At 42.2% G+C, this 27,142-nt stretch overlaps 2 protein-coding genes across 9 annotated transcripts; one reads left to right on the forward strand and one right to left on the reverse strand.

The window, feature by feature from the left end:
• The first annotated feature begins 1,504 nt into the window (after positions 1-1,504).
• Positions 1,505-18,628, forward strand: CSRNP2 (cysteine and serine rich nuclear protein 2). 4 transcript variants are annotated; one of them, XM_016142606.2, is made up of 5 exons: positions 1,505-3,742; positions 8,466-8,706; positions 9,814-10,073; positions 12,843-13,139; positions 15,159-18,628. In XM_016142606.2, the coding sequence occupies exons 2-5, from the start codon at positions 8,556-8,558 to the stop codon at positions 16,080-16,082; spliced, it is 1,632 nt and encodes a 543-aa protein (XP_015998092.2). In that variant the 5' UTR covers positions 1,505-3,742; positions 8,466-8,555; the 3' UTR covers positions 16,083-18,628. The 4 variants fall into 4 exon arrangements, with proteins under 4 accessions (XP_015998092.2, XP_036092506.1, XP_015998091.2 ...); XM_036236613.1 differs by having other exon boundaries at positions 8,470-8,706; XM_016142605.2 differs by having other exon boundaries at positions 1,505-3,724.
• Positions 18,629-19,211: 583 nt separating this feature from the next.
• On the reverse strand, positions 19,212-26,527 carry LETMD1 (LETM1 domain containing 1). Of its 5 annotated transcripts, XM_016142609.2 has the most exons (9): positions 26,262-26,519; positions 25,549-25,700; positions 23,866-23,981; positions 23,157-23,239; positions 22,100-22,286; positions 21,879-21,980; positions 21,622-21,774; positions 21,089-21,185; positions 19,212-20,171 (listed from the first exon to the last, which is right to left on the reverse strand). In XM_016142609.2, the coding sequence occupies exons 1-9, from the start codon at positions 26,381-26,383 to the stop codon at positions 20,101-20,103; spliced, it is 1,083 nt and encodes a 360-aa protein (XP_015998095.2). In that variant the 5' UTR covers positions 26,384-26,519; the 3' UTR covers positions 19,212-20,100. The 5 variants fall into 5 exon arrangements, with proteins under 5 accessions (XP_015998095.2, XP_036092507.1, XP_036092508.1 ...); XM_036236614.1 differs by lacking the exon at positions 21,622-21,774 and having other exon boundaries at positions 26,262-26,527; XM_036236615.1 differs by lacking the exon at positions 26,262-26,519 and having other exon boundaries at positions 23,866-23,985; positions 25,549-25,687.
• Between the last annotated feature and the right edge of the window lie 615 nt (positions 26,528-27,142).

A 27,142-nucleotide genomic window follows, 5' to 3' on the forward strand; every position in this document is an offset into this window, starting at 1 on the left:
TTTTTTCTTTCAGTTTTCCTCTTCACTTCCAGATCTCCTCTGTGTTGTTCCTGATGAACATAGGCCTATTCAACAAGTTACCTTGGAAATTGCAACAAAGTCTAACATTTTCTCATTCAGAGATTCAAAAGTTACATATGAATTAAATTTTCAATGGGATTAATGTTAATTACAGAAACTTACTATTTAAAAATACTAGTATTACTATTTTGTACTGTATGGGATCTTTTGGGACATGAGTAATAACTGATTTATCTATTATGTGAACCTGTTTTCATAGATTTGGATAAGATGAGGTACACAATCCTCATTTTAATCCCCGCAGATTCCTGTTTTCTTTCTGAGTTCTAATGTCTGATTTTTCATTTAAGGATTTAGTTAATATCTTTCTCTAGACATCTTTATAACTTTGTTTCAGACTTCCACCTCCTTTAGGCTTATTAAGGTTTCCTTCTTCTAAACTCACCCCTACACTCTACCCCCTCAAACCTCATTATTACTTTCTTTTACTAATAGGGCGTGTGTGTATGTGTGTTATGTAGATCAATCTCTGTATGTCTTTTTTGAAACCTTTGATAAACACAGCTTCTTTGGTGTTTGTGCTTTTAAATTGCTGTGGTCCTTTTCCCCAGATTTGCACATACTGATCTCTCTTGGTTACTGTGGAATTAGTAAGAGAGAGGTGCCTGTCTTTCTAGATCTGGATTATAATTAAATGTAAATTAGTAAAGTAACACACAAACTTCAAGGCTAAATCTACAAGTCTCCTATCAGAAAAACAAATAAAAGGCCTTAGATTTTTATCTTAACTCTCTCTCTCTGAAGCTCAGCCCATAGTATCATTCATTTTTCAACCCACCCCCACCCCAAGAGTGTATTCTTGCTTATCTTTTGGTGGTAAAGAGTAGTTAATACAGTATATACTTTGGTGTCAGATAAGCCTTTGTTCAAATCCCAGATCTTGTTCTTCCTGGTTATGACCTTGGACAAAATAATCTGTCGAACCTCTACTTTCTCATCTTAAAAAGGAGATAATACTTTTTAAAATTTTTTATTTTTCAATTAGAGTTAACATTCGATTAATTAGTTTCAAGTGTACAGCATGGTGATTAGAGATTTACATAATTTATGAAGTGCTCCCCCTAATTAGTACCCACCTGGTACTATACATAGTTATTACAGTATTATTCACTATATTCCCTATGCTGTACTTTACATCCCCGTGATTGTTTTGTAACTACCAATTTGTACTACTTAATCCTTTCACCTTTTTCACCCAGCCTCCCCAAACCCTTCCTCGTACCGCAAGATAATATTTAATTCATAGGGCTGTTATGGAAATTAAAAAGGATGAGTACAAAAGTTTTATTTTGTATTTAATACACTGTATTTAATACACAGATTGATAACATTAACCAACAAAGGTTGGACACTGAAGCTGATGGTACCCTGATAAATTTCCACGACTGCTCAAAATCTGGATGTAGAGGTATATGAAACACTCTTTTAGCCTACCCGCATTATTTTTAGGCTATTTTTTTGTTATTCGGCCCTCCGATTCTACAGAGTGGTCTGAAGTCTCCTCTTCCTTTTTGTCTTCTTGTGTACAGGAAAAATAGAATCATAAACATTTACACAGCACTGACTGCTGTTGTAAACATACTATATTAACTGTTTAATCTTCACAGAACCCTATGAGATACATAATGTTGTCTACATTTTACAGATGAGGAAGCTAAGGCACAGGAAATTTACAGACCTTATCAAGGGTCACATCACTAGTGAGTGTGGAGTTGGATTTTATGTTCCAGCCATTTGGTTCCAGAATCCACACTCTTAATCACATGTTATGTTGCACCTAGATTTCAGTTTTTGGCGTGATCAGTACATGGTACCCTAAGGACTGCTTTTTGTGATCTGCTGCTTTTTCATTTTAGTGTTATTTTCTAGCCTCTTGGAGTCTCTAATGTCTTTCTTCCTCTTCTGCTTTTGACTTTTTTGTCCCTAAAACAAACCACCCGTCCGTGATTGCATTCAAGCTGGTCCATATGTACATAGCAGCATGGTCTGGAACAAAGCAGTAACATTTAGAATTGGATGTTCAATGTTATTATTTACATGTTAATATTAGGATTTCTTCTCACTTTCTTTTTTATAGTTTGTTCTACTGCACTTGAGCTTCCTGGTCATTTGATCTCCATAGGCCCTGCTTAGGCTTGAGGCAGAATTTCAGCTTAGACTGGAATCCTTGGCTTTTTTTCCAAACCACCCAACCTCTTAATTCTAAATCTAAGATAGCTTGGTAGCCAGTAGATCTGGCTCCAATAGTTGTTAGTTACAGTAAAAAAGTACCCTAGTCTTTGTATCCAGCCTAACCTGAGTTAAAATCCTGCCATTCATCAATCCAATAAATATCCACTTCCTAAATGTCAAATACTAGACTTTGTACTGGGTGCTGATGATACAGTAAACCAAACAATTCCTTGTTCTCATGGAATTTAGTCAAGTGATAGAAGACTGAAATATATAAATATATGTCAGGTGATAAATGCTAAGAAATACAAGGCAAGGGGATAGAGACTAAGGGAAAGCACCATTTTAGGAATAACAGGGAAGGTCTCTGATGAGATATTTGAGCAAGTATTAAGTGCAGGAGTAAGTATGTGATTAGCTGGTGAAAGAGTGTTCCAGGCAAAAGGCGCTGAGATAAGGGCATGATTGTCCTGTTGAAGGAACCGCAAGGAGGCCAGTGGGTCAGTGTTAAAGCAGAGTAAGAGAAGGAAAAGTGGAAGGAAACAAATGACAGGATTGGGGGCAGTGGGGCGAGAGGATGCACCAACATCTTGTAGGGCCTTATAGGTCAAGGGAGGGACATAAACTATTCTGAATGAGGTAAGGAACCAAGGCCGGGTGTCCTTGGCAAATGACATAACTTCTGACTTCTGAGTTTTCGTTTTTTCTATCATAAAAATGGGCTGCAAAGTTGTGAAGATCGGAGTTCATTTAAAAACATTTTTGAAAAAAAAATCATCAATACATTTTGAGATAACTCAATACATTGCTTGTATTCCCTTTTCTGTACCTTGGGCAGGCTGCAGCACCTCACGCTACTTAAGACTAAGATCCCATGAGGGAGGATAAGGGGGATTATGTTCTTTAGACATGGGAGTGTGGTCCTGGCGAAAGGAAAAGAGTAGGTTTAGAGGACAATTCCTTGAGTCATTGAAGATCTGTAGCTGAGGGTCTCCCTTTTTCAAAAGGCTGCAGCGACACCAAACTCGCTTTCCCAGGGTCCCCTGCAACAGAGACTGCCTCCCGAGCCTGTTTGCTTGGCGTTTTGGCTTTGCGCCGGTCACCGCCTGCAACTCCCGGCATGCTGCTGGATGTGGGGCAGGCACGCAGACTCCATTTCCCAGCCTGCCCCGGGGCTCGGTCTGGACGTGCCGGCGCCTATAAGAGTCGGAGCGCTGCGGCCAGACCCTATTGTTAGCCGGAGCCGGGGCGGTTCTGGGTGGCTATTGCCAGGGGCGCCCCAGTTGCGGGAGCCGTCTGTCCTCCGCCGCCTGCCGGCCGACCTGCCCACCCACCTTCCCTCCGGTCCTGCCGCCCTGGGAACTCCCAGACCGTCGCCGCGGTCCTGGGACTCGCTCTCTCCTGCCTCCTTCCCACCGGGCTAGGGCGGCGGCGGCAGCAGCGGGGGCGGCAGAGACCATCACGGGAGGAGGTAGCTGCAGCGGGGCCGGTAATGGGCCTGGGGGTGCGGGGCGGAGGGTGCCGCCTGGTCCTTTCTCGGGATCGGCCCTCGGGCTACTGTGGAGGGAGTAGTCAACCCAGAGCCGCACTGATGAAGGGGTCAGAAATGAGGGAGGCTTGGTCGGGAGCGGTCGGGGGGCGGGGAGCTAGGGTGCCACTGGGAAGGGAAAAGGTAGGGAGAGGCGTGGGAGCGAGCGGTACGGAGGACGCGGGCCGGGACTGCGGGGGCAGCTCGAGGGAGACGGATGGACGGCTTAGAAGCCAGCAGGATTGCGGATAAGGGTTGAGTTCGGAATGGAGATGATGTAGGATGGAGGGAAGTGAAGGAAGGGGAGGGAGAATGGAGGAAAATGAGGGAGGAGTGGTTCAGAATTAGTGAGTAGCAGGCAGGAAGGGATGGGAAGGCTGGGTAGGGGCTGCAGAAGATTGGAATGAGCGGGAAGGTTAGCAGGAATCAGAGAAATGGGCCGGCCGGGAGCTGAAAGATTCAGCGGCGGTGTCCATTAATGGGAACTGGTGACTTGACATGTCCTTTCAGCTCAGGTTCCTGATGTCTCCCATTTTTCTGGCGTGTCGGGAAACGAAAGCATCACTTGCCCTGGTTGCTAGCTTGTTCTTTTTCACAGGCTCATACACACAGCTGACTGCCATCCATCCCTTTTAGGGCCATGGTCTTGATTCATCTTTTTAAATGGGTTTAGAGTGGCATTGTGACACACAAACCGTTCTTCAATATGAAATGTTAGAAGTTATCCCCAAGAGACATAGTGTCCCCTTGTCCTACAGTTTTCAGTTCAAGGTAAATCCATGCTTGATTCACATTTTCCTTTGCTTTACTGACTTTACATCTTGCAAATCTCCAAAGCCAGAAGGATGTTAGTATGTGCCAGAGTTATAAATGACTGGATATCCTTGAGAGTTAATGGTCCCTGCAACATCATGTGCCAGTTCTCCCACAAATATCTTGTGTCATCTGTATGATGGTAGTTTAGACGGAAAGCCAGATCCTAACCTGTGTCAGCGAATGGGTAAAAACCAGGGAGCAACGGTTGGAGGGTGACTGCCTTTCAAGACTACCTAGTTTAAACAGGATGTTTTTATTTGAGTGCTTTAAAAGTTCATGATCTTGGTAATCACAGGAATGCATAGATCCACAAAATTCATGATATTTAAGAATCGACCACAGCATATTTTTTTGTAAAAGGAGAAATGGGACAGGTCATATTATTCAGGTTTATCATAACACTCAGCAGCAAGCCTTCCTTCCTGTAACCTAGCTACAGATGGTAGCCCTGAAGCTCTTACTTAGAGGTTTTAGTCCTTTGACCTTTAGAAGAAGGTTGGGTTTCAGTTGAGTGGAGAGGCTTTCTCCTGTGAGATGTACCTTGTCTTATTATTTTGGACTCATTAGATAGGATTTTATTACTTTATAAATATATTGTGTATCCACAAAATTTTGTGGAGGGTGCAGGGGCGCCCCTCTTTTGCTAGTCTCATACTGGTTTGGGAGGATTGTTAAATATTCCTCATAGGCCTTAAAAAGCTTAGATCTAGTACTAAAAATACACATATGCTCTAGATCTGTTTTGTTTGGTGCTAGCCTAATATCTTCTACATACTGTGGATCTGAATTATTTCATATACTTTTGGGAAATGTTCAGCTAGAAACACTTGAGAAAAAACTGTAAGGCAGGTAGCCAGAAAGTATCTGCTGACCTTTCGTTTTACTGGCATTTAAAAGCTTTTATAGAGGTTTGCATTGTTTTCTCCATAAGTATTTATTGTTTGAGTTGCTTATTTTGACAGTTAACTGTCAGTTATGAGCTGCATTTTCAGTCTCACCTTGATTATTTCTGTATGGGTTTAAGTGCTGGGACTATAACCTATAAGTGTTTGTTTCTCGAACACACACATTGATCCTCTGCCAACGAATAGCTGAGAGAATGGAAATGACTGGTTTCTAATTGTGGCTTGAAAGGAGATTGATTTGATAAATTGTAATTGTGGAATCTATTCTAGTTGTTGCTGTTGCAAAGCAAGATCTCTTCAGGCCACTGTGGAAGTGGATGGGAGGTTTGTTCTTGGTGCCCAGTGAGCATCTTGATCTAACAAGTCAAGTTCACACCAAAGAGTTGGACAAGGAGAGCTGGGTTGAAAGTTAAACTTGATACTTGTTGTCAAGACAAAATCGATGGATTTTTTTTTAATGAGTTAATGCCAGAGAAAGTGATGCTAACAGATCGTGGGTAGGGTTGAAGAGAGCTAAGTCAATATAGGCGTTATTTACACATACAGCCATAGATTATTGTTGGGTACTTTAAGGAAAATATTTTCCTTTTAAATTACATATTTTTTTTCTTTTTCTTCCTGTCTACCTCCTATCGTTGCATAGAAACCACTATTCCCGAAGTGGAAAGGGTAACACATAGATAAAAGGGCAAACGAGAATAGAACAAGCAGCTAGCAATGCTTGCTTCACCAAAGTGCTCAAAATTAACCAAAGAGAAGTGATATCCCTGGGGCAACTGAGTGAAGACAGTGGAGAATTTTGATGATAAATATGATTTTGGACCAGACCCAATCTCATTCTCATGCAGGGCTTAAAGAGAAATATTCATAGGGAAGCCACACTATCATAGGCAAAGAGACAACTAGGAAAGAACCAGAAGTGCACATTTGCTTTCGGACATAAAAGTCCCTGAGTGCTTCCAGGCTGAGGAAAAGCCCTTTTCCTAGTAGTAGCACTAGCTGGATCTCAATTAAAACTGAAGCTGGACTTAAGCTCTTTCTGAGAAAGCAGAATTTTCAGGTCATTCTGAGTTTTCATATGGTTTGGTAAGGTTTTTAAGTGGGGAGAAAAAATTAAATTCAGTAGTCAACATTATTGTCTCATTTTTTTTTATCCCACCCACATTAGTACTTAGTTGCAAAGCCCCCCCCCTCCCCATAATAGGATGGAATGAGAAAATAGTTAGTAGATGTCTTTAAACTCAGCTGAAATCTTAACCCATAAAACGTCCTTGTCTCTCTCTCCATTCTTACCATGTCCTAGGAATATGACCTCTGATGGCAAGATCAGTAAGTTAAAAAACAGAATCGATATATTGGGCTCATTTTTTAATTTAATTACAGTTCTTGTCAAGTACTTGATTATTCGTTTATCTCCTTGGCCAAATTTATTTCAGGAATTCGTTTGTCTGAGACCTGTATATATGGCCGAGGTTTCTTAGGTACATCTTGTGACTTAAAGGCAGAATTTTGATGTGATCTGGCTAGATATATTTGGAAATATTGTCTTTAAAGTAGTTATTACTTCTGGTTGACTATGTAGAGCTTACCCAAGAGCAGGCAAATGCTTCCAAGAGACGCAGTCCAGAAAAACAGTTCTGTAGCAGGCATCTCTTGACGCCACAGTATATTCTGAGTAGCTGCTCTGCAGTAATGCAGCCCTGTCTTTCGGGGCAGTGTTGTTATTCCTGCTGCATAATTAGCAACTAGTGAGATCATAGTCTGGGGAGATTCTGGCATTACTGAGGCAAAGGAGGGAGGCTTCATATCAACACATGTGGCTCTGGCTCTGACAGCATTTCTGTCAAGCAGATTCCTATCCTTGGGAACGTTATTTCCGAAGATGGAGAAAGAAAAAATTTGTACCCCAGACTCCTTGGTTGTGTGACAGCATGTGGAAGACAGTGTCTGTCATACCTACATGACCAGTGTAAATTGTGACTTCTTTTGCTATTTGTTTTTCCTTTGGTGGTTTCTTTACAGAGGGCAGAGGTGGTAAAGTGAAGTGTTCCTTGCACAGAGGAAGATGATAGACCAGCGGAGCCTTATTTTATGGAGCAGTAGGAAATTGAGAAAGATTCTGGGTTTTGAAGCCAGTGCAGATACTAATCTTTAGTCCATTCTTTAGAACCAAATTTGACCTTTTAGGAGCCTGGTAAGATACTTTACACTTGTGAAGATCTGGGTAAAATGTTTTCCTGGCTGCCTGGCTGCCCATGTACTTAGAAATTGAGAGCCTAGAGCAGTATTTCCCAGAGTGTGATCCAAGGATCATTTTGCCCCTAAAATACTCTGGAAAACCAAGGGTTCCATATTCAGGTGTGTGAAACACTGCATTCTATTTTCTCCCACCCTTCTCCATGCTCATTAAAGAAATCCTTTCCTAAGCAGTTTTCTAAACTATTTTGACAGAGCAGTCTTATTTCCCTATAAAAGCTATTAATATCCATGGAATTAGTTTATTTCATATAAACACTTTGGGAAATGCCAGCCTGTATCTTCACTAGGAAAAATAATTGGATCTAGTCTGGGTTTAGGCATGGCCTAATTCTGCCTTTGATTCCAAATCCCTCCTACTGACCTCTTGGAGAGCTCCCCTGTGTGATCAGAAGAGCAGCTACTGTTATGCCTGGGCTAATGAAGCCTAGAGCTCAGCTGGCTAGGAACCAAAGCCCTTCACTCCACTGGGAAAGGTGCTGCTGTTTCTCATCTCATTATTCTGAGAGTGACTGAGACTGGGTGCGGCAGAGGGGAAAGAAAAGTAGGAGAATGTTGGCCGGAATCAGCAGAGAAATGGCCTACTCTCAAGAGACCAGACATCAGTGATAGCCCAGATGCTTTCTGTCTTCAATTGGAGAGCTGTATTTATAGACTTGGGAGAGGGGTGTGTTAGGACAGGAATGCTGATTCCTTTTTTCCCCTAGGCAGAATCCTAATGCACCTGGCTAGCTGGTGGTGAGCAGGGGCTTTGGGGCCAGCGTGGTGGGATCCCCAAGGAAACCCCTTTGAAACCAATGGATGCATTTATGGGCTCGGGTCTCAAGAGGAAGTTTGATGATGTAGATGTGGGCTCATCAGTTTCCAACTCAGATGATGAGATCTCTAGCAGTGACAGTGCTGACAGCTGTGACAGCCTCAATCCTCCTACAACCGCCAGCTTCACACGTGAGTATATGCACATCCCTAAGCATCAGAGACCATTGGAGCTCTTGAGACAGCTTCTGTCCAGCTTGGGGATTTGCCCTTAATCCATAATCTTTCCCACTCTTAGCTCAACCTTAGTTAGCTCTTAGTTCTTTGGAAGACCTCATTGTTTTAGTATCATAGATTTAAGTCTGATTTATTCTAGCTGATTTAACATTTCCTTGGTTTCTGGGGTCCCAGAATAAGTTGAATTAAATTGCAGGAAGAGTAGTCCGGGATTCTACCTTTCCCACCAGAGTCCTATAGAGTTCCATGAAATGGTAACTCTAGCAGGACATAAATGCTTATTGCCTGGACCACTGAGGCAACTCCAGATTGCTTAATTCTTTTGGCTCAATTAGTTTCTTGGAAAGAACTTTTGATACTATACATCAGAGATTGCCTATAGGCCAAATCTGGCTCACTGCCTGTTTTTATAAGTAAAGTTTTATTGGAACATAGCCACACCTATTGTCTATGATTGCTTTCATGCTACAGTGGCAGGGGTGAGTAGCTGCAGCAGAGCCCTCATGGCCTGCAAAAGGCAAAATACATATTTCCTGGCCTTTTACAGAAGAAGTTTGCTATCCCATTTTATGACACTGTCTAATAGAATTTTCTGTTATGATAGCAATGTTCTGTATCTTGTCCTGTCCACTGTGATAGCCATTAGCAGCTGTTGAGCACTCGAAATGAGATCAGTGTAACTGAGGAGCTGAGTTTTAAATTTTGTTTCATTTTAATTAACTTAAATTTAAATTGCCACATGTGGTAGTAGCTGCTGTGTTGGACAGTGAAGCTGTCTAGATTGTTATATTCTGAAAGGATTACCTAGAGGTCTTCCCAGCTTCTGTCTAAACATAGATTTGGTGGTTAGTTCGGGTGAAGTCAGCCTGGAGGCAGTGGTGTGAACCAGCTGATGTTCAAGGTCCCTTCCAACTATGCATTTATGATTTGAAAATTAGAAATGCCCCTAGGTGCAGGGAGCACCTTTGGAGAATAGTTGAGAACTAGAAGGATGAGAAAGAATGAGATTCCCCCAACAGTCCATCTCTGGGTTAATAAAACTACTCTGTGCTCCCTTCTCAGCCACATCCATCCTGAAGCGGCAGAAGCAGCTGCGGAGGAAGAATGTACGTTTTGACCAGGTGACTGTATACTACTTTGCCCGGCGCCAGGGTTTCACCAGTGTGCCCAGCCAGGGTGGTAGCTCTCTGGGCATGGCCCAGCGTCATAACTCTGTACGCAGCTACACGCTCTGTGAGTTTGCTCAGGAGCAGGAGGTGAACCATCGGGAGATTCTTCGTGAGCACCTGAAGGAGGAGAAACTCCATGCCAAGAAGATGAAGGTGCCTGAGGGGTCTGGGGTCTGGTCTTTCCCATGTGCCAAAATAAAGTGGGAAACCATGTAGGTCTCTTGACTTTTTTATTTGACTCTTGCCCTTGGCATATGGATTCCAGATCTTTCTAATGAGACATCTCAGATTTGGAATCAAATCTCAGTTTGAGACACCCTTCTTTTTGTGTCTTATAGGGAGTCTACTAGAGAGAGTAAAATGCCTTCTCTGGCCTCGCTCCCTCAACAATTTTTTTTGAAGTTTAAAATGTGACATTCCAGTCTGCCACCCCTAGAACCTGAGGAAGCATGATGTTCCATTTTCTTGTCAGATGATTGTCTTTGCTCTGATGCACAGAACAGGTTTTGGATCTTTTACATTCTCTGAAAGGATTGTGCTGTTTCTGTAAACCCCATCACCTAAAGGTGATGGTCTTTTGGGTGTAAACAACAGCATCATGAAATAATTATTTTGATTTGTATAGTACTGTGCTTGCCGTCTAATGCCACACCATCTCTTCAAGTGTAGGAGGAGAGGAGGGCTGGAAGACCCATCCCAGATGTCTCTTTATAGCTACCCATTTGCTCTCTTAGCACTGCTTAGCACTCCACAGCCATAGTTTCCACCAGTCTGCAGAAATTTCCCCCGGAGTTCCTAGTTCGAAATTTGGAGAACCCTGCTTTAGGCTTGGCCAAGTTTCTTGTGGGCCCATATTAAAATAGATGGCTGCATTATTTCCAGGGTTGTGGGTTAAATCCTAATGAGACACACCAGAATGTGGTAGCGTTGGAGAGCTGGTGCCAGAGGATGTAGGTTAACTAGATCTCATCCCTTTCTCAGTTTGAGAGCTCCGTCTACTTCCCTCAGCCTACTCCCAAAGCCTGGCACCTGTTTTTCTAAGTAGACTGACTTTCAGGTTTCCCTTCTGTCTGAGGAGTTCCCTCACTGACCCTATCACCTTCCTGCTGCTCTAGCAACAGCTGGATAAACACTATTCTCATCATTTGCAATGAATGCTTCCTAACCTTTGCCTAAGAAGAAAACCTCTGTCCTAAATCTGGTAAAGGAATGACCTGTCAAAACAGGATACCATCCTCTTCTGTGGCCTCCCTTGTAGGAGGTCTAGAGACAAGGCCAGGGAAACTTAAGACTGAGGTACAGGAATCCTCCTTATTAGCAGATTTAGTGAGCAGCAGCAGTGGTGGCATCTGATATACCTTTTTATATCAAGAGAAAACTCTACCCTCCCTGAGTCCAGCTTACTCTTTTCTTAGAAATTTTTCCTATCTTTAGCACTCTATAGGGGAGGCAGTTGGTCTCAAAAATATGTATTATGCATCTTCCCATCTATGCCATCTAATACTTGTTTTCCTTTTGGACTGTCTTTCTTAAAAAAGGAAAGAAAAAAGCTGCCGGTATTCTGTAGCTTTACTTACCAATAAGTTTTCTAATACTTTTATTACCTTTTTTGCCTTTTATCCACGTGGAATTAATTATTACAAATAATGCGAATTGGGAATCTAACCTTATATTTTTTTCCAAAAGAATATTCAGTTATCCTAACCATTTAATGATTAGAAGATTTTTTCTCACTGGTATCAAATGCCACCTCTATCATGACATATTACATTCTGATTTCTACATGGGTCTCTTTCTATTGCATTTCCAATCTGTTTTCTTTGAAAGGATAGTAGGAGGGAGAATGATTAGGAGGAGGTCGACCCTGGTGAAATAGACAGGAGCAATCCTGAGGTCTTGCAGAAAGGCCCCTTGTAACGGGCCTGCCTGGTTCAGAAATGCTAGACTAGGGAATCCCCAGAAGTACTGCTTTTATTTTTCCTCATTTTTCTACTAATCTCCCCCCAAACAAACAAAAACAGATGTGTAGCTTATTACCCAGGTGTGTTGCATCACATTTCTCTTAGGAGTTGTTCCTTTACCAGCACTACTCTGTGGCTGTCTGATGAAATAAGCCAAACCCTCCAGTAGCATGGCTTTCATCCTGCTAGTAGCTTCCAGAGCCCTGGGGATTATGAGACCTCATTTTCTTTTCTTGAATTCTCTAGGGAGTTTTTAAAACTCATTCAGCCATGAATTGTCTTTTACCTGTCTTTCTACTAAGATTCCCTTTCCTGGCTCTCTATCCCTCTTAGCCCAGAGGACCCAGATTTCTGCCTGTAGGTAGTAACTTATTATTACATATGCCACCCTACCTCACATGCAACTTAAATTCTTTGACATCAGAAATGGATTAGGAAAGAGAAAGAATGTATTTATTTTAGGCCGTGGGTTGGAAGCAAGGGCTTCCACTGATACACTTTCTCCTCCCTGTGTTACAAGGTAGTTAGCCAAAGTTAAGGGACACAAGTCTGGGAATAGAGGATATATTTGTGGGAATAGATAATCTTCTAGGAGGGAAGATGAGACAGAGGTTTTGAGAAACTTTGCTAGAAAGGTGATGTCCCTTCTGTTGACATGGTGGTGTGAGACCCACATAAGGTTTCCTGTCTTCCTGCTCTAGATTTATTCTCTTGACGTACAGTATCCAATATAGTAGCCTCTGTGGCTGTTTGTAATTAATTAAAATTAAATAAAATTTAAAATTCAGTTTCTCAGTTGCACTAGCCACATTTACATGCATTAGTGGCTTCTGTATTAGCAGGGGTATTTCCATCATTGCAGAAAGCTTAGTTGGATGGATCATGCTACTCTAGATGCTCTCTGTGAGGAGGCTTCAGCTGCTAATGCTGTATGTAACCTTTACTTCCTGTCTCTTGGCAGCTGACAAAGAATGGGACAGTAGAGTCGGTGGAGGCTGATGGCCTGACGCTGGATGATGTTTCCGATGAAGATATTGATGTGGAAAATGTGGAGGTGGATGATTACTTCTTCTTGCAGCCTCTGCCCACCAAACGGCGACGGGCCCTACTAAGGGCTTCTGGGGTCCACCGCATTGATGCTGAAGAGAAGCAAGAACTTCGAGCTATCCGCCTGTCACGAGAAGAGTGTGGTTGTGACTGTCGACTATATTGTGACCCAGAAGCATGTGCCTGTAGCCAAGCTGGGATTAAATGCCAGGTCAGTCCAAGTTGACCCGAGGTGGTATATCTGTACTAGAGTCAGGGGGATGTGGCCAGTGAACATAGGAGGCTTCCTACCCATGGGTGGATTCCCATGAACACTCCCCAGTTCCATGACCCTCCTCCATCAGCTAAGAAAACCAGCATGACAGGATTCTTAGGCCATGGAGATACCAGTGATCTTGTCTGTGTCTTACACCTGGTGGGTAATAAGAAGTAGCTGTCAGCAAATGGAGGAACAGAGGTTAGTAAGTTTAACATGTAGTAGCTGTTCCCTAAATATTGACTGATTCCTTCAGATAAAGAGGAAGCAGAGAAGTAAGGTAGACCTTTACTTTAGATTGTATCTTACAAACACTTAATTCATGGTACTTGTACTTCAATTTTGTAAATATTAAAATAATTCTTGGATCCTGTCATTCAGGATCTTGCTTGGCCTGGCAGAGCCTAAATTTATAGAGTCCTAAAAGATAGAAAGCATCATCTCCTAGCTGGCCCTCTGATAAGGGATAGTTTGAAAGATACATTTGAATTGAAAATAGCAGTATCATCCCAAAGAATGAAATTTATTTGGAACTTATATTCTGAGGATGTAGATGCTGAGTCTTTAGTTGAACTTATCCTAAAAAACCTTTTTATTTCTAGAGGAAGGTATCAAATAGCTTAGTGGATCTGTCCAAATATTGCTTTCCAGACTGTAGTCTCATAATGAATCAGTCTGTTATACACAGACCTGAGGACAGTCCTGATAATTAGACTGTTTCTAAGAACCGAAATGGAGAGTTCTTTAAGTTGACATCATAAGAAGACATTGTGTATTTGTACATAACTTAGCTTACTCGTGTTCTTAATTTTTATTTTTGGCATGTGGTTTTTTGGGGTTTTTTTTTCCCCTTTTTGGAATCCAAGATAGATAAGGAGGTAAAAAGCATGTCTTTTCCAGATATCCCTGGTCTGTAAGTTAATTATATTGGTAACTGCTTCAGAACCAAACTGGTCAAACATCAGGGGAAATTGAAGCAAATGGTGAAAAGCTGGCTGTAATTTTGTTTGAACCTTTATTATAGCAAACTAAGGCATTTTTGCCTCGTTTCCGTAGAATGTATTGCTTTGAACTAGCTAGGTCTTCCACTTCCTTTCCCATGCCTGTCATTGCAGAAGATTGTAGGTTTAGGCCCTAGCCTTTTGTTTTCTCAGTAAACCAGGTAAATTCTAGAAAAGTCTGAAGCACAAATTTCTTTTACTCTAAGAACCATTGGCATTCAGAAGGCATCTCTGGACTTTTTAACTGGAAGGGCCTTTTTATATGATCTTTTTGTCTGCTTTTTGTTTAGAAGAGGAAACAAAGCCCTAGAGAGAGAAATGAGGCTGAACTAGAATTAAAACACTAATGGTCTAATAACAACCATCTAGTGTTTTGTTAGCTCACACTGCATATTATGTTTTTTATTGTTGTTTTAAATTTTAATTTAAAATTTTTTTAACATTCAAGAAAGTATTTAAATTATAGTTGACATTCAAATTATATGTTAGTTTCAGGTGTACAGCATAGTGGGTAGACATTTATATAGCTTACAAGGTGATCCCTCAGTAAGTCTGGTACCGCACCCCCCCCCCCTGCCGACACTATACATAGTTATTATATTATAGACCGTATTCCCTATGCTGTGTTTTACATCCCTGTGACTATTTCATAACTGCTAATTTGTAATTCTTAATCTCTTCACCTTTTTCACCCAGCCTCCCCAACCCCCTTCCCACTTGACAACCATTATTCTGTTATGTGTCTATGAGTTTTTGTTTATTCCTTTGTTTTTCATATTCCACATGAGTGAAATCATATGGTATTTGTCTGTCTTTGACTTATTTCATGGAGCATGTTATGTTTTGAATTGGTCGTTTCTCTTCTTGTAAGAAGACCTCAAATCCCAACTGCCTATCTTTGCCAGCTGCCTCCTTTTGCCATTGTTAAATCTGTTGGCCTCATCTTGCCTCAACCTCCTTGTCTCCTTCTCAGGTAGATCGCATGTCCTTTCCATGTGGCTGCTCCCGAGACGGCTGTGGGAACATGGCGGGGCGTATTGAATTTAATCCAATCCGAGTCCGGACTCATTACCTCCACACCATCATGAAGCTGGAGCTGGAGAGCAAGCGGCAGGTGAGCCGCCCACCGGCCGCAGATGAGGAGCCCTTACCCACTGCCAGCTGCAGCCTGACAGGACAACAGGGCTCTGAGACACAGGACTTCCAGGAGTTCATTGCTGAGAATGAGACAGCAGTGATGCACCTACAGAGCGCGGAGGAACTGGAACGGCTCAAGGCAGAGGAAGACTCCAGCGGCTCTAGTGCCAGCCTGGACTCTAGCATAGAGAGCCTCGGTGTGTGCATCCTGGAGGAGCCCCTGGCTGTTCCTGAGGAGCTGTGCCCAGGCCTGACAGCCCCCATTCTCATCCAGGCTCAACTGACCCCAGGATCTTCCGTCCTGTGTTTTGCCGAGAACTCGGATCATGCAGCTGCCTCAGCAGTGAACAACCCGTCCTACTTGAACAGTGGGCCCCTGGTCTATTATCAGGTGGAGCAGAGGCCAGTCCTGGGGGTGAAAGGAGAGCCTAGTACAGAAGAAGTTCCACCCTCTTTCTCCAAGGAGAAGGATCTGAATGTCTTCTCTCTCCCTGTTACCTCACTGGTGGCTTGTAGCCCCACAGACCCGGCTGCCCTCTGTAAACCAGAGGTGAGGAAAACATCCACTCTAGAAGCACTAGTGCCCGAAGATTGTAACCCTGAGGAGCTGGAGAATGAAGACTTCCGCCCCTCTTGGTCCCCCTCAAACCTCCCCTTCCGCACGGACAGTGAAGAGGGCTGTATGGTAGAGAAGACCTCACAGCAGAGTGAGGACCGGCCCCCTGAAGATTCCTCCCTAGAACTCCCTCTGGCAGTGTGACACAGGGATGGTGATTCTGCCTCTTACCCATTCTCTATTTATTCCCTTATTTTATCTAACACCATTTCAAAACAAAACTGTAGAAGCAGCTGCTGCTCACATGTTATTTTATTGGGGTCTTTAAGGAACAGGTGAGAAAGGATCACACAAGTATTTTTTAAAGAGTAAACAGAACAAAGGAGACCAGCCCCAGGTTGATCTGGGGATAGTCTTGGGGCAGAGGAAGCTGCATAGTGCTGAATATTGAGCTTTCTGGGCCATCGGAACAAAGAACTAGGATCTCACAGGAGACACTGGGTAATTCAAGCAGCTCTTCTTTATGTAGGGACCAGAACACATAATTTGAACAGCATGGCAAAGCCCCTTCTCTTCTCCTGAACTCCAAGTGGGGTACAAGCTCATTTTCATTTTCTTCAGTGGTTACTCTGATATCCCCTTTTGGTATGTCTTAATAATGCAGATGGAAATGTCACCTGGTCGAATCTAGAGAGGAGTGGGTAGAAGGATCTCTGTTTCTGTAAAAAGACTCCAGGATTTATAAAAATTTAAGTTGCTTTTCCCGGCGCTCCCTTTTTGGTAAATAAGTTAATATTTGTCACGTTTGGTGTTCCCTGACCTATTCCCCACACTGGGGATTCCTGGTCTATAACTTGAATTGTTTCTTTCTCATGTTCTTAGGTACTAGAGTTTAACTTGTCTATTTGTGTCCCTCCACCCACCCATCCACCCCCATCCTTTTTCCTTTAAAGAAAAATAGCTACATTGGCTGGGGATGTGGTATAAAGAGCCCAAGTCTTCTGTGTGTGTCTAATTCTAGCTCTATCAGGCAGCTCTAGACTGGGGCTCATACATCCCATGGGGGCATATATGGAGCATTACTTGTCCAAAGGAGGCAGCAGAATAGGCTGCTCTCTAGAATGAAGATGACTTAGTTTATGCCATGTTTGCTTTCACCCAGGTCTTCCCCCCCCCCCCCCCGCCCCACTTTCGGAGATTTGAGCTTTAAAGGAATATAAGATATGGCAATCTAAGGTCACCGACTAGTTATTTTTTGTTGTTTGGGTTTTTTTTTTTGTTTCTACCCTCATGGTCCTCCTTGGACATACAGGGCTAGAGAGTTCTTAATACTGTTCCAGTTCAGTCTCCAAGAACTGCCAATATTTATTGGACCCCCCTCCCATCTTGACACATAAAAATTGGAAGCCAAACCAATTCTTAAATGCTGCATACAATTGGAAATGTCAGTTTCTAGGTTCCAAAGAATTCAAGTTCTGATGACCACCTTTGAGGTCTATAGAATGGGACTCAAATTTAGTTCTTACCTCTACTGGGGGGTACGGTTTCTATTCCTCTTATGTCCAGCTTATGTTCTGGATGTGCTCCATTGAATACCACTGAATTCTTTTTATTAGCAAAGTTATCTTTGCCTTTGTTTTAAAATGGAGGCAATAGTGAGCAAAACACTCTTCTCTAACATCCTTTATGCCATGCTTCGCTCTGATGTGGTTTATTAAACAGGAAAGAACAAATGAAAAACATTTTTTTTGGTGGGAGACATAACTGTTCCTACTTATCTTGCTCATAAAGCCTTTTCTTGTGAGATATTAAGACTCTGGTGTCTTAAAGCAACCTTCTTGTATGTCACAGTAGCATTTCACCTGTAGAATCTCTAAACTGAGCCTGAAAGGCCTTGTACTTAACACAGATACATCTTTTAAACCCATTTTGCCTCTCTTGTTCATTCCTTTTTTGCTGCGTTTTACATTTTGCAGAGAGTTCTCAAGTACATAGGTCCTTATTCTCTGCTCTCTAGCCTCACAAAAACTCCCCACCTTTGTCTGGTCCCCTCAAATACAAGACTGAAGCTTAACTGGGAATTTAACTATGGAGAAGAATCTTTCTGAAAATCTGTATTAGAAGGGGAGAGTGAGCTCTATACAGTCCCTTCTTAGGAGGTATTCCTAATCTGGGAAGCGGATTCCAGCTGCTCAGTAAGAGACACATTAGTCTTTGGGATCAAACCAAGAATTTGAATCTAATTATTAAACTCATTGCCAACCCCCAAGATAATGATTTTTCTGAAGAAACTAGATTCTTAATCTAAGTCCATCCCTTAATTTTACAATTCTGACTCACACCAATCCCAAGCTTTTAAATGCTAAATATTAACATTTAGCATTAACTGTCTTGTCAAGCAAAGGGCCTTTTCTATACAATTTAGTCCATCTCATTTCTGGTGCTACCTGAGTTGGACAGAATTATAGCTCATTGTTGCTAGAAAAGTTAGGCCTCTGACCACAGAATCAGATAGCTTCAATTCCGTTCAGTCCAGGCCTAAACAAAAGAAATAACTTCTTACTGCAACTCATTTTCCTATTTCCTTTCTCATTTACTGTATACAGGTAGTATTTTCAATGTGAATCCAAAGCTTATCTGGTTTTCTGAAAACAATTTTTTTGTTTTTGCCTTTTAGGTCCTTTACATTGTGATAATGCTGTATTTAAAGAGAATATTTAAATGTAATATTAAAGAAATATTCAAAAGAATGATGTGTTATTCTTCATCTTGGCAGGCCACAAAATTCAGTTACTTGTTAGGAAAGGGATGCTTCTCTAGTATTGTATACAAAACTAATTAGATCAGTTAGAAATTATTAACAATAGAAATCTTTTATGGTGGAAAAATAGAACATTCTCTTTGGAGCACCAAAAGCTTAACTTGCATCATATGCCCTTATGTACCTCTTCAACTGAAGCAGGCCTTGATGGAGCTTCCTGCCCTGTAGGAACTTTTCTAAACTGTAGCCCCTCCTCTTGGGTCCCCTTGCCTAATTCCATTTCTTTCTCTCTCTCTCTCTCTCTCTCTCTCTCTCTCTCTCTCTCTATATATATATATATATATATATATATATGTATATGTATGTGTGTGTGTATATATATACACACACACACACACACATATATATATATGAAATGCTTTATTCCTAGTCATTTAAAATTCAGCAAGAGGATCAACTTCAAATCAGTTCATAACTTCCCATCAGAAAGTTCTACTCCAGCCAATTACCTCCCCATTAGTTAGTTTATGTTAGTCTCAGAGCCTTAGCAAAATAATTAGAGTACACATAAGTAATATCCAGTGGCTGATTTCAGGCAGTTTTTACTTGGGTTTAAAAATAGTACTTCATGCATTTACAATAAGTTAACTACAGGTCACTGATGTACATACACAGACGAAAGCTAAACCCACCTTACTATCTGGATGCAGACCTCTCCTCTCCTCGGTTAGGCAGTAATTAGTGCCTTACAGGTTTGCTCCATGGCCCAAAGAAGGCAGCCATTGTCAGTTACAGTTAGATAGATGGCTGCAACACAGTGGAGGTAGCAAACAGTTTAAGACCCACGGGGGTTGTAGTACAGCCCAGAAATTAAGACCAGGGTATGAAGGCTGTAAACACTGGGACAGGGGTCAAGAAACACTTGTAGTTCCTTTTATCTTTTCCATTAGAATACCCTCATAAGTCATTCACCGGCCCAGTGAGGGAGACAAGAAAAATCACTATTTTTGGTCCTCTCAAAGGGTTGAGGAGAACACTGGAGCACATGCATGTAAATGCTCCAGTTTAAGTAGTACTGTTCACCTCACCAGCCAGAAACTGCTTTTAATAAAATCATAGCTGAAAAAATATGGTAGTGGGTAAGTCCCAGGCCAAATGATGAGGATCCTCACCAACAGCAAAAGCTCACTTCCGAGGATCCAAACTTAACATATCACAGTCAAAGCCTGGTACAGGGGCTGCTGCCAGCTCCAGCTAATTCCAAGGAAGTTAGGATGACACCACACACGGGCCATCTCTGGTGAGGGTTTGTTTTAGTTCCAGCTCCCACATGGGTACCACACTATAAAGCATGTAGCACCCCCTCCTCTGCCTTACACACATCTAACTGCACAACTGCTGTTTGGTCCGACGCTGCTGTATTGTGTGACTGCAGGACAACGCCATCTGCTCCATGTTCACTCAGCGCCTTGTCCCAATGTAGTTGGTGGAAAGCAGGAACACATTGTGTAGCAAGAGGGACAGCTCAGCTTCTGAAAACACCATCAATGTTAGTGGTTTGGCCAAGGAACAGTTTGCCTTCTAACTACCCTGGTGTCCAGGACTTGAAACTAGAGGTGGGAAGCCAACTGCAGGAAGGTGTGACATTAAGAGGCTATCGTTTTCAAGTTCACCTGCTTCATTCCAGTCCTTGCATGTATAATTTCCTTTCCTTCTACCACACAGTCCTATCTACTCATCCTCATTTCTTGACTCTCCTGTGATAGGAGAAAATTTAGAAACAGTAATGGTACTAAACACCAGTGTCACCCTTCTGGATTCTTCTGGTAGAAGCTGGTCATCTGGGGACGTTTCTCAGCTCCAAGAATATTAGTAGGCATACCCTGATAGTCGCAGCTTGGGAAACATCAAGGTCTAGCTAAAGGTTCCAAACGGGAGACCCACAGGCCTAATATGCACGCTTAGATAGTTTTTTTAGCCAACTGAATGTTTTTGTTTTGAATCTGAATGCCTTTAGACCAGTGCTTCTTAACTGGGACAATTCTGTTCTCCCCTCCAAATTGGACATCTGGCAATGTCTGGAAACATTTTTGGTTGTCAGTACTGGGGAGAGGGGGTACTACTGACATCTAGTGGGTAGAGGCCAGGGATATCATTAAACATCTTATAAGGCACAGGGCAGGGCCTTAAAACAAAGCATCAGTAGTGCCGAGGTTGAGAAACTGCTTCAGACAAGCATGCACTCCTCATGCTCCCACAATCCCCACTATTTTGTCTTGTCTTGCATCATTACCTGCTTAGCCCCTTTAGGCAAATGAGTTTGTGCCCTTTCAATTAAACATGTATGTTAGACAAGGGTCTCACAGTATTCAATAATTAACTCCAAAATAATCTTAGAATACAAAAATGACTTGTATTTTAGTGGCATAACCATAGGGATTTGTCTTACCTTTCAGACTGCAGGAAATGTGTAGCCATTCTCCAAGCCAAGTTCGACACCTCTCTTCAGCAATATGGGTAGAATTCAGGCCACGAAGATAACAAGCCTGTAACACTCGGAAGGAAAATGGTCCTTAATAATCATAGAGTCAGTATGCCAAGGAAGTGTAAACCCACACCACAAATAATCCAAAATCTCCTTTAATAAGTTACAACCTCATCCCAAGAAACCTTTCACCATGGCAATCTGAACTATGAGGGACAAGATGACAAGCAAAGATGCCTATATAATCTAAAACAGTAGATCTAAAGGGTATTGTCCTTGATTTCTGAAGGGCCAGAAGAAACAAACCAAAATTACTGTGGGCAGTTCCTTCCCACTAGTTAAGTTCACTGTGAAAAGAAGACCTAAAACGAGGTGGGAGAATAAAAAGCTTGGGTTTTGCTATAATAAGCAAGACTAGGGGCTCTCTGTAAACTCCCAGCCCCATGAACTCAAAAGCCCACCAAAGAATGAGGCTGATATTGCAATCCAGCTTTTACCGATCTCACTTCCTGAGCAGTCAGCTGGCCAATTCCCAGCTTTGCCATAGCCTTGTCCAGTTGGTGAATCACAGTGGTATGAGCCTTTAAACGGTGTCTCAATAAGAAAGAAGGCAGATAAGGTGTGAGAAGCATGGCTCGACTCAAGGCTTTCTGTGACACAATATAGAAGAAAGTCATCATTGTATTACTACAAGCAAAGACTGGAATGAAAGGAAGGTGAAGCTGTGGAAAAGAGAAAACCTCAAACTGCTCACCATTTGAAAAGCATTGAGTTGGTTCATACCCAGAGGATGATTAGAGAAACACTCTCTCAGAGCCAGGATGTCATGTATTGCTGGATGGGTACCATGCTGTAGCTGAGAAGGGTAAGAGATTGGTAGATGTTAATATCTTGACTAGCCCTCTCACCTAGTTTTAGTGCAAACTGGATCTAACAAGATTCCTTGTTTGTAGGAAGGGTTAACTGGAGGAATACCTTGGTGCACAACACTGTCACATGCCACCGGAGTCTTGCATCAGAAATGAGAGGGATAATTTTTTCTAAATAACAAAGGATTTCTGGGTGGGATTGCTTCCGGAGAGCATGATAGATATCTAAGAAATCAATTTGTTGCTTGGCGGTCCAGAAATGTTTGATCAGTAGTTGTCTAGGAAACAGGTACCTGAAATGAAAAGGAATTGCAGAGTCACTTGCTGAAACTGGCATCTTTCAAGGTGAGCAAAGAAAGCACTTGGCAAACATAATACTAGGAAGAGATGAGACACTGTTTCCCTACCTCACTGTTCTTTTTTGCAAATGAGTATCAGAGCGATGTTTGAAGATATACTGAAGCACAATTTCAAGTAACATTACTGAAATGATGTGCTAGGAAGCAGTAGGAGGAAGCTAGGAGGAGCCTCGCGTGTAGCAATCAGATAAAATGACTCCTTTTGAACTAAAGCATATAAAGAACATATTTTGGACAGAGCTGGACACTGTATGTGATGTTGACAATCTCAAACAGTAGTACGGTCCTTATGAGTATACAAAAGGAAAAAGGTAAATTTGCTTTTAATTCATTTCCCTACATGTATTGTGGTAAAACAAGGCTACGAATTCTCTGGCGCTCCTCTTATTGAGAAGATCTATGACCCTTTTTAAAATCTGGGTGACTGACTCAACCAATCCGAGAGGTGAGTCTTTGTGATCACGAAGGTCACACTCACTCTTGGAACCCTGAGCGGCATGCCATTTGAGAAGTCCTGCGACCCGAGGCCACCACATTAAGGAGGCCACACTAGTTGGCAGTACCGGTCTTCCAGCCATCCCTGCTAAAACACCAGACAGGGAGAGTTTAAGTCACCTACACTTAGAGCTGTCCCAGTAACCCAGGTGTTACTGAGTGGCTTTTATGAACCTTGGGCTAATGAAAAGATTGGAACAGGAAGTTTGATAACATCTGTCTAGCTTCTGAAATGGAAAGTTCTTAAAATGTAATTTTTAAAAATCTAGATATCTCCAATATGCTGGTGAGACAAAAGTCTATACTCACATTAGCAAGAAGACCAGGTAGTTGGCAAAGGGTGGAATGGAAATAATACCTAGGAAAAGACACTTGGTGACGTCTCGACGGAACTAAGCAGAAACAAACACAGATGCAGTTTTAACCCAAGTAAGTTCTTAATACAATGGACAATCCCTCCACCCACTGTGTAGCGAACTTCTATTATAGGCCAGTAAAGGATCAAGGTTATTTCCATCTACCTCTATTTGGTAAGTTCCTGGAGGACAGAAGCCCTGATTTTTCAATTTTATATTCCAAATAATGTCTAGTACAGGGCCTGACATTATACCAAATTCCTCTGAATTCTTCCTGATCTGCAGAATGGGTCCTAGATTGGTACTCTCAGTTTCAAAAGTACCCATCAAGTCACCACAAAATACTGCTTTCCTACTGCCTTTTGGATCCTCGCAGATTTTCCTATGTTCAGAAATGAATTGGATTTTAACGTTTTCAACTTTTATTCAGAAAGTGTGTGTGACAGAAATTCTACTGAGCTCTGCTTTGGAGAGCTACAACTCTGATGAAAAAACCCAGTTCTGAAAAATAATCTGACACTCTCAGTTCAATACTTTTATCTCATGGTGAAGGGCAAAAGCCTAATCAGTGGTGAACAAGATAGGAGAGAAAAAAACTTGAGATCTTGGTTGACTTTAATTACCTCACCATGAACTTCTGGATATCTGCCCCCAGCCCATACCTGTCTCAAATGCTCCATCTCCCGGTATGAAAGTTGATGAAACTTTATATTGTGCTTCCACATATTTGTCTTTATTCTTCTAGCCTTTTTGGCATCAGCCCATAACATCTGCAATCCTGCCTCATTAAAGTAGAGGACAGAGTGTGATGTTACCCCAGTTTGAATCTTACCACAGCTTCCTACTCCATGTTCACTCGCAACACACATACCTGTCCCTCCCCAATACTACTCTAAATCAAAGCTTCAAACTAGGTCACTTGAAACTCTTGTATGGCCAACCTTTATCTCTTTGTCATCCTTTTCTCCTCCAGCACAACACTTTTCTTCTAGCCAAGAGGCCTTTCTGTGATCTGCTATGAAATGTTCTCCTTTTTCTGGTTCAAAACTCCTTCTCTTTTTAAAATAAAAATTTGAAGCTCCTTAATCTCAAGATATCTTGCTCAATTAACTCTATGTATTTCCCAACCATATATTAGCTTATCTCCTTTCTAGAACACTTTGATATTTACTGTTAATTGAATGTATTTCTATAATGGTATTTTTTTCTTCATTCTATAATTCTTATTTATCTAGAACTTTAATTTTTAAAAATGCTTTCCTATTCATGAATGAAATGATATAATGTCTACGTTGACTTCAAAATAATATTGGAGAAGGCATGTGTATAAATGAAGTAAGACCGGAGGCCACAAGTTAATTGCTGAAGTGAGGATGAGTACATGGAAGTTCAATTTATTACTTTCTCTACTTTTATGTATGTTTAAAATTTCCATAATAAAATGCTTAAAAACAAACTATTCAAAATGCTTTCAGACCCTTTTCTCATTTGATCCTAGTTATAAACATGGAAGCAGACAGGCAGCCATTCTTATCTCCACTTTACAAGTAAGCATGAGCAATTTTGCAAGGCCATGGAGCTAGTAATAATTATTATATTCAGAGCTGACAATGGTAGTTCATTGTAATTGGTGTTATGATAGAAGTATAGAGTATAGAAATAGTTATGGCTACATTTATTGAGCATTTACTATGAACCAGGCTTTAAATACTTTACATGTGTTGCTTTATTTAATCGTCACAACCATGTGGTCAATAGGTAGGTCCCATTATTATCCCCAATTTACAGATAAGAAAACCAAGGGATAGAGAGGTTAAGTAATTAGTCCAATCACACAGCCAGTGACAAGCCAGGATTTGAGTCTGGCTCCAAAGTAGACACTTGACACTATACATTCTCCTAGTGACTAGCAGAGTTCTGATTTGAACTGAAATATTCAGAACCCAAGTACTGTAGCACTATTTCCACAACATGCTACCTAGGATAGATTTATGACAAGCATGAAACAATATTTTCTTTTGGGCCAAGTCAACTGATAAATCACAAGGCAGGTCTGTACACAACGAAGAATTTCTACTATAGTCAGGTGTGTGGTTAAGAAAAATGCAAAAACACCTATACTCCCCCCTGGGTATTGTGAGAAGTTGTTTCTCATTATACCTTTCTAGGAACAACCTCGAGAAGTGCTAACTTGTAAGAATTAGCTTAATGCTCAAGCATTTAAAAAAATTAAGACATCCTACCTCACACTCTCACAGAAAAACCTGCAAATGATTACCTTACTTATCTTAACTCCCTGACATTGCCCAAGATCTGACTCTAGCGATTTCTATTTTTGTTTTTACCTTTCATGAAAGTTGTGTACAGGATATAGAAGCGGGGAAAATGACGACCCAAAAAACGGTGGTATTTCCCATTAATCACTTTTGTCTTGGTCACCACATATGAGATTAAGCTCTTCACATCTGCCTTTGGAGAAAGGTGAAGCTTTGAAGACCTACAAGGAAGATCAAAGAGACTATCTGGAAATCAGTCCTGGAAACCCTTCGCATCTGGCGTCCTTAATGTAAAACACAGGCCTCAGAGAATGTACACTAAGACTTGAAACTTCCAAAAACCAAGGAAGACCTTGGAATCAAGAAAAGATAAGCAATGAGACTGAGAAAAACAAATCAAACAGATAAGAGAGAGGCCAGGCAGAAAGGAAGTCGAGGAGTGGTACGAGTCTGGAGAGTGCACAAGGCCTGAGGCCAGAGCAGCAAGATAAGCCAGACAGGTGGAATCGAGGTAATAGCGGTAAAAGCTGAGCCAAAAAAAGGCAGGCTGAAAGATAAACTGAGGACACGCGGGGAATTCAGACTACAAGGGACACTCAAAGTTGAGAGGGTCAGGAAGCCAGGTCACTAGCGGAGACCGGGGTGCGATTTCTGAGCAGAAAAATAAAAATCCATAGGCCAGGGCGTGGAATCCTGAAAACTAAGAGACAGCATGCAAGCAAGGATGAGACACTGGGAGGGCTTGAACGTCAAAAATGCTATTCCCTCTCCAGGCACCTCACCGAGGGCCCCCCCAGGCCAGTCCATAGCGAACAAGCTGCAGCCTCCGGTTGACATAAGGTCCAGAGGTGACCACCGAACCCCATAGGGCAGTCCGAGCCCAGCACACCCTGGAGAGCGCCATCTTCACAGCGAGGGAGGGGGAGAAGAGGGTCTCTTCAGGTCAAGGTTCACCGTACGTCGCGTCCTTTCGACAACGCATGCGGTCTTTCCTGAAAGCCTATTGGTCATCATAGATCGCTTGCCCCGCGCTAACGCGGCGCGGGAACCAAGGCTGAAGACTAAATGCGGAAGAAAGACTAGGATTGGATGCAGACAGCACTTCCTGGTTTAAAAGGGCCGGAAGCGGACTATCCCCCGGGAGCGAGGGTTTGTGCCAATGGTAGGGTTTGTGATCTTGAGGACGTTCTCATTTTGAGGTCTCAGTGACCCTTCGCGATTCCCTAGTGCCGGCCTTGCCCTTTGTCCGTGTGCCGGTCTTAGGGGCCTTGCCTCAGTAGGGGCCGGAAGTTTCTTTTGCAGCGCGGAGACCCACGGCACTTCCCAAGGGACTGGGAGGGCCCATCGCGCCCTCTAGTGGTGGCGGCCGGCTAGGCCCGGAACTATCCCTTGCCAGTCGCGCGGCCCGGCGGCGAGGGTTGGAGGCCTGGGAGCGGCACCTGTGCGAACTAAATACGCTTTTAACTTTGGTCGGCGTTTCCAAGATTAGGTTTGTGGGAAAATGTCTTTCGTTAAGCGTTTCCTCAAGCCCAAACTCGGGTCTCAAATTTCACTTTCCAGAGAGGCCTTCTCTGACCAAAACACATATTTTCTCCTATCACCCTGTGTTTGTTTTCGTTACAGCACTTACCACTTCCGTCGTTTTATACATTCGTTTTCTTGT

The sequence above is a fragment of the Rousettus aegyptiacus genome, unplaced genomic scaffold (genome assembly GCF_014176215.1).
Source record: "Rousettus aegyptiacus isolate mRouAeg1 unplaced genomic scaffold, mRouAeg1.p scaffold_m13_p_2, whole genome shotgun sequence".
NCBI classification, from domain to species: domain Eukaryota; kingdom Metazoa; phylum Chordata; class Mammalia; order Chiroptera; family Pteropodidae; genus Rousettus; species Rousettus aegyptiacus.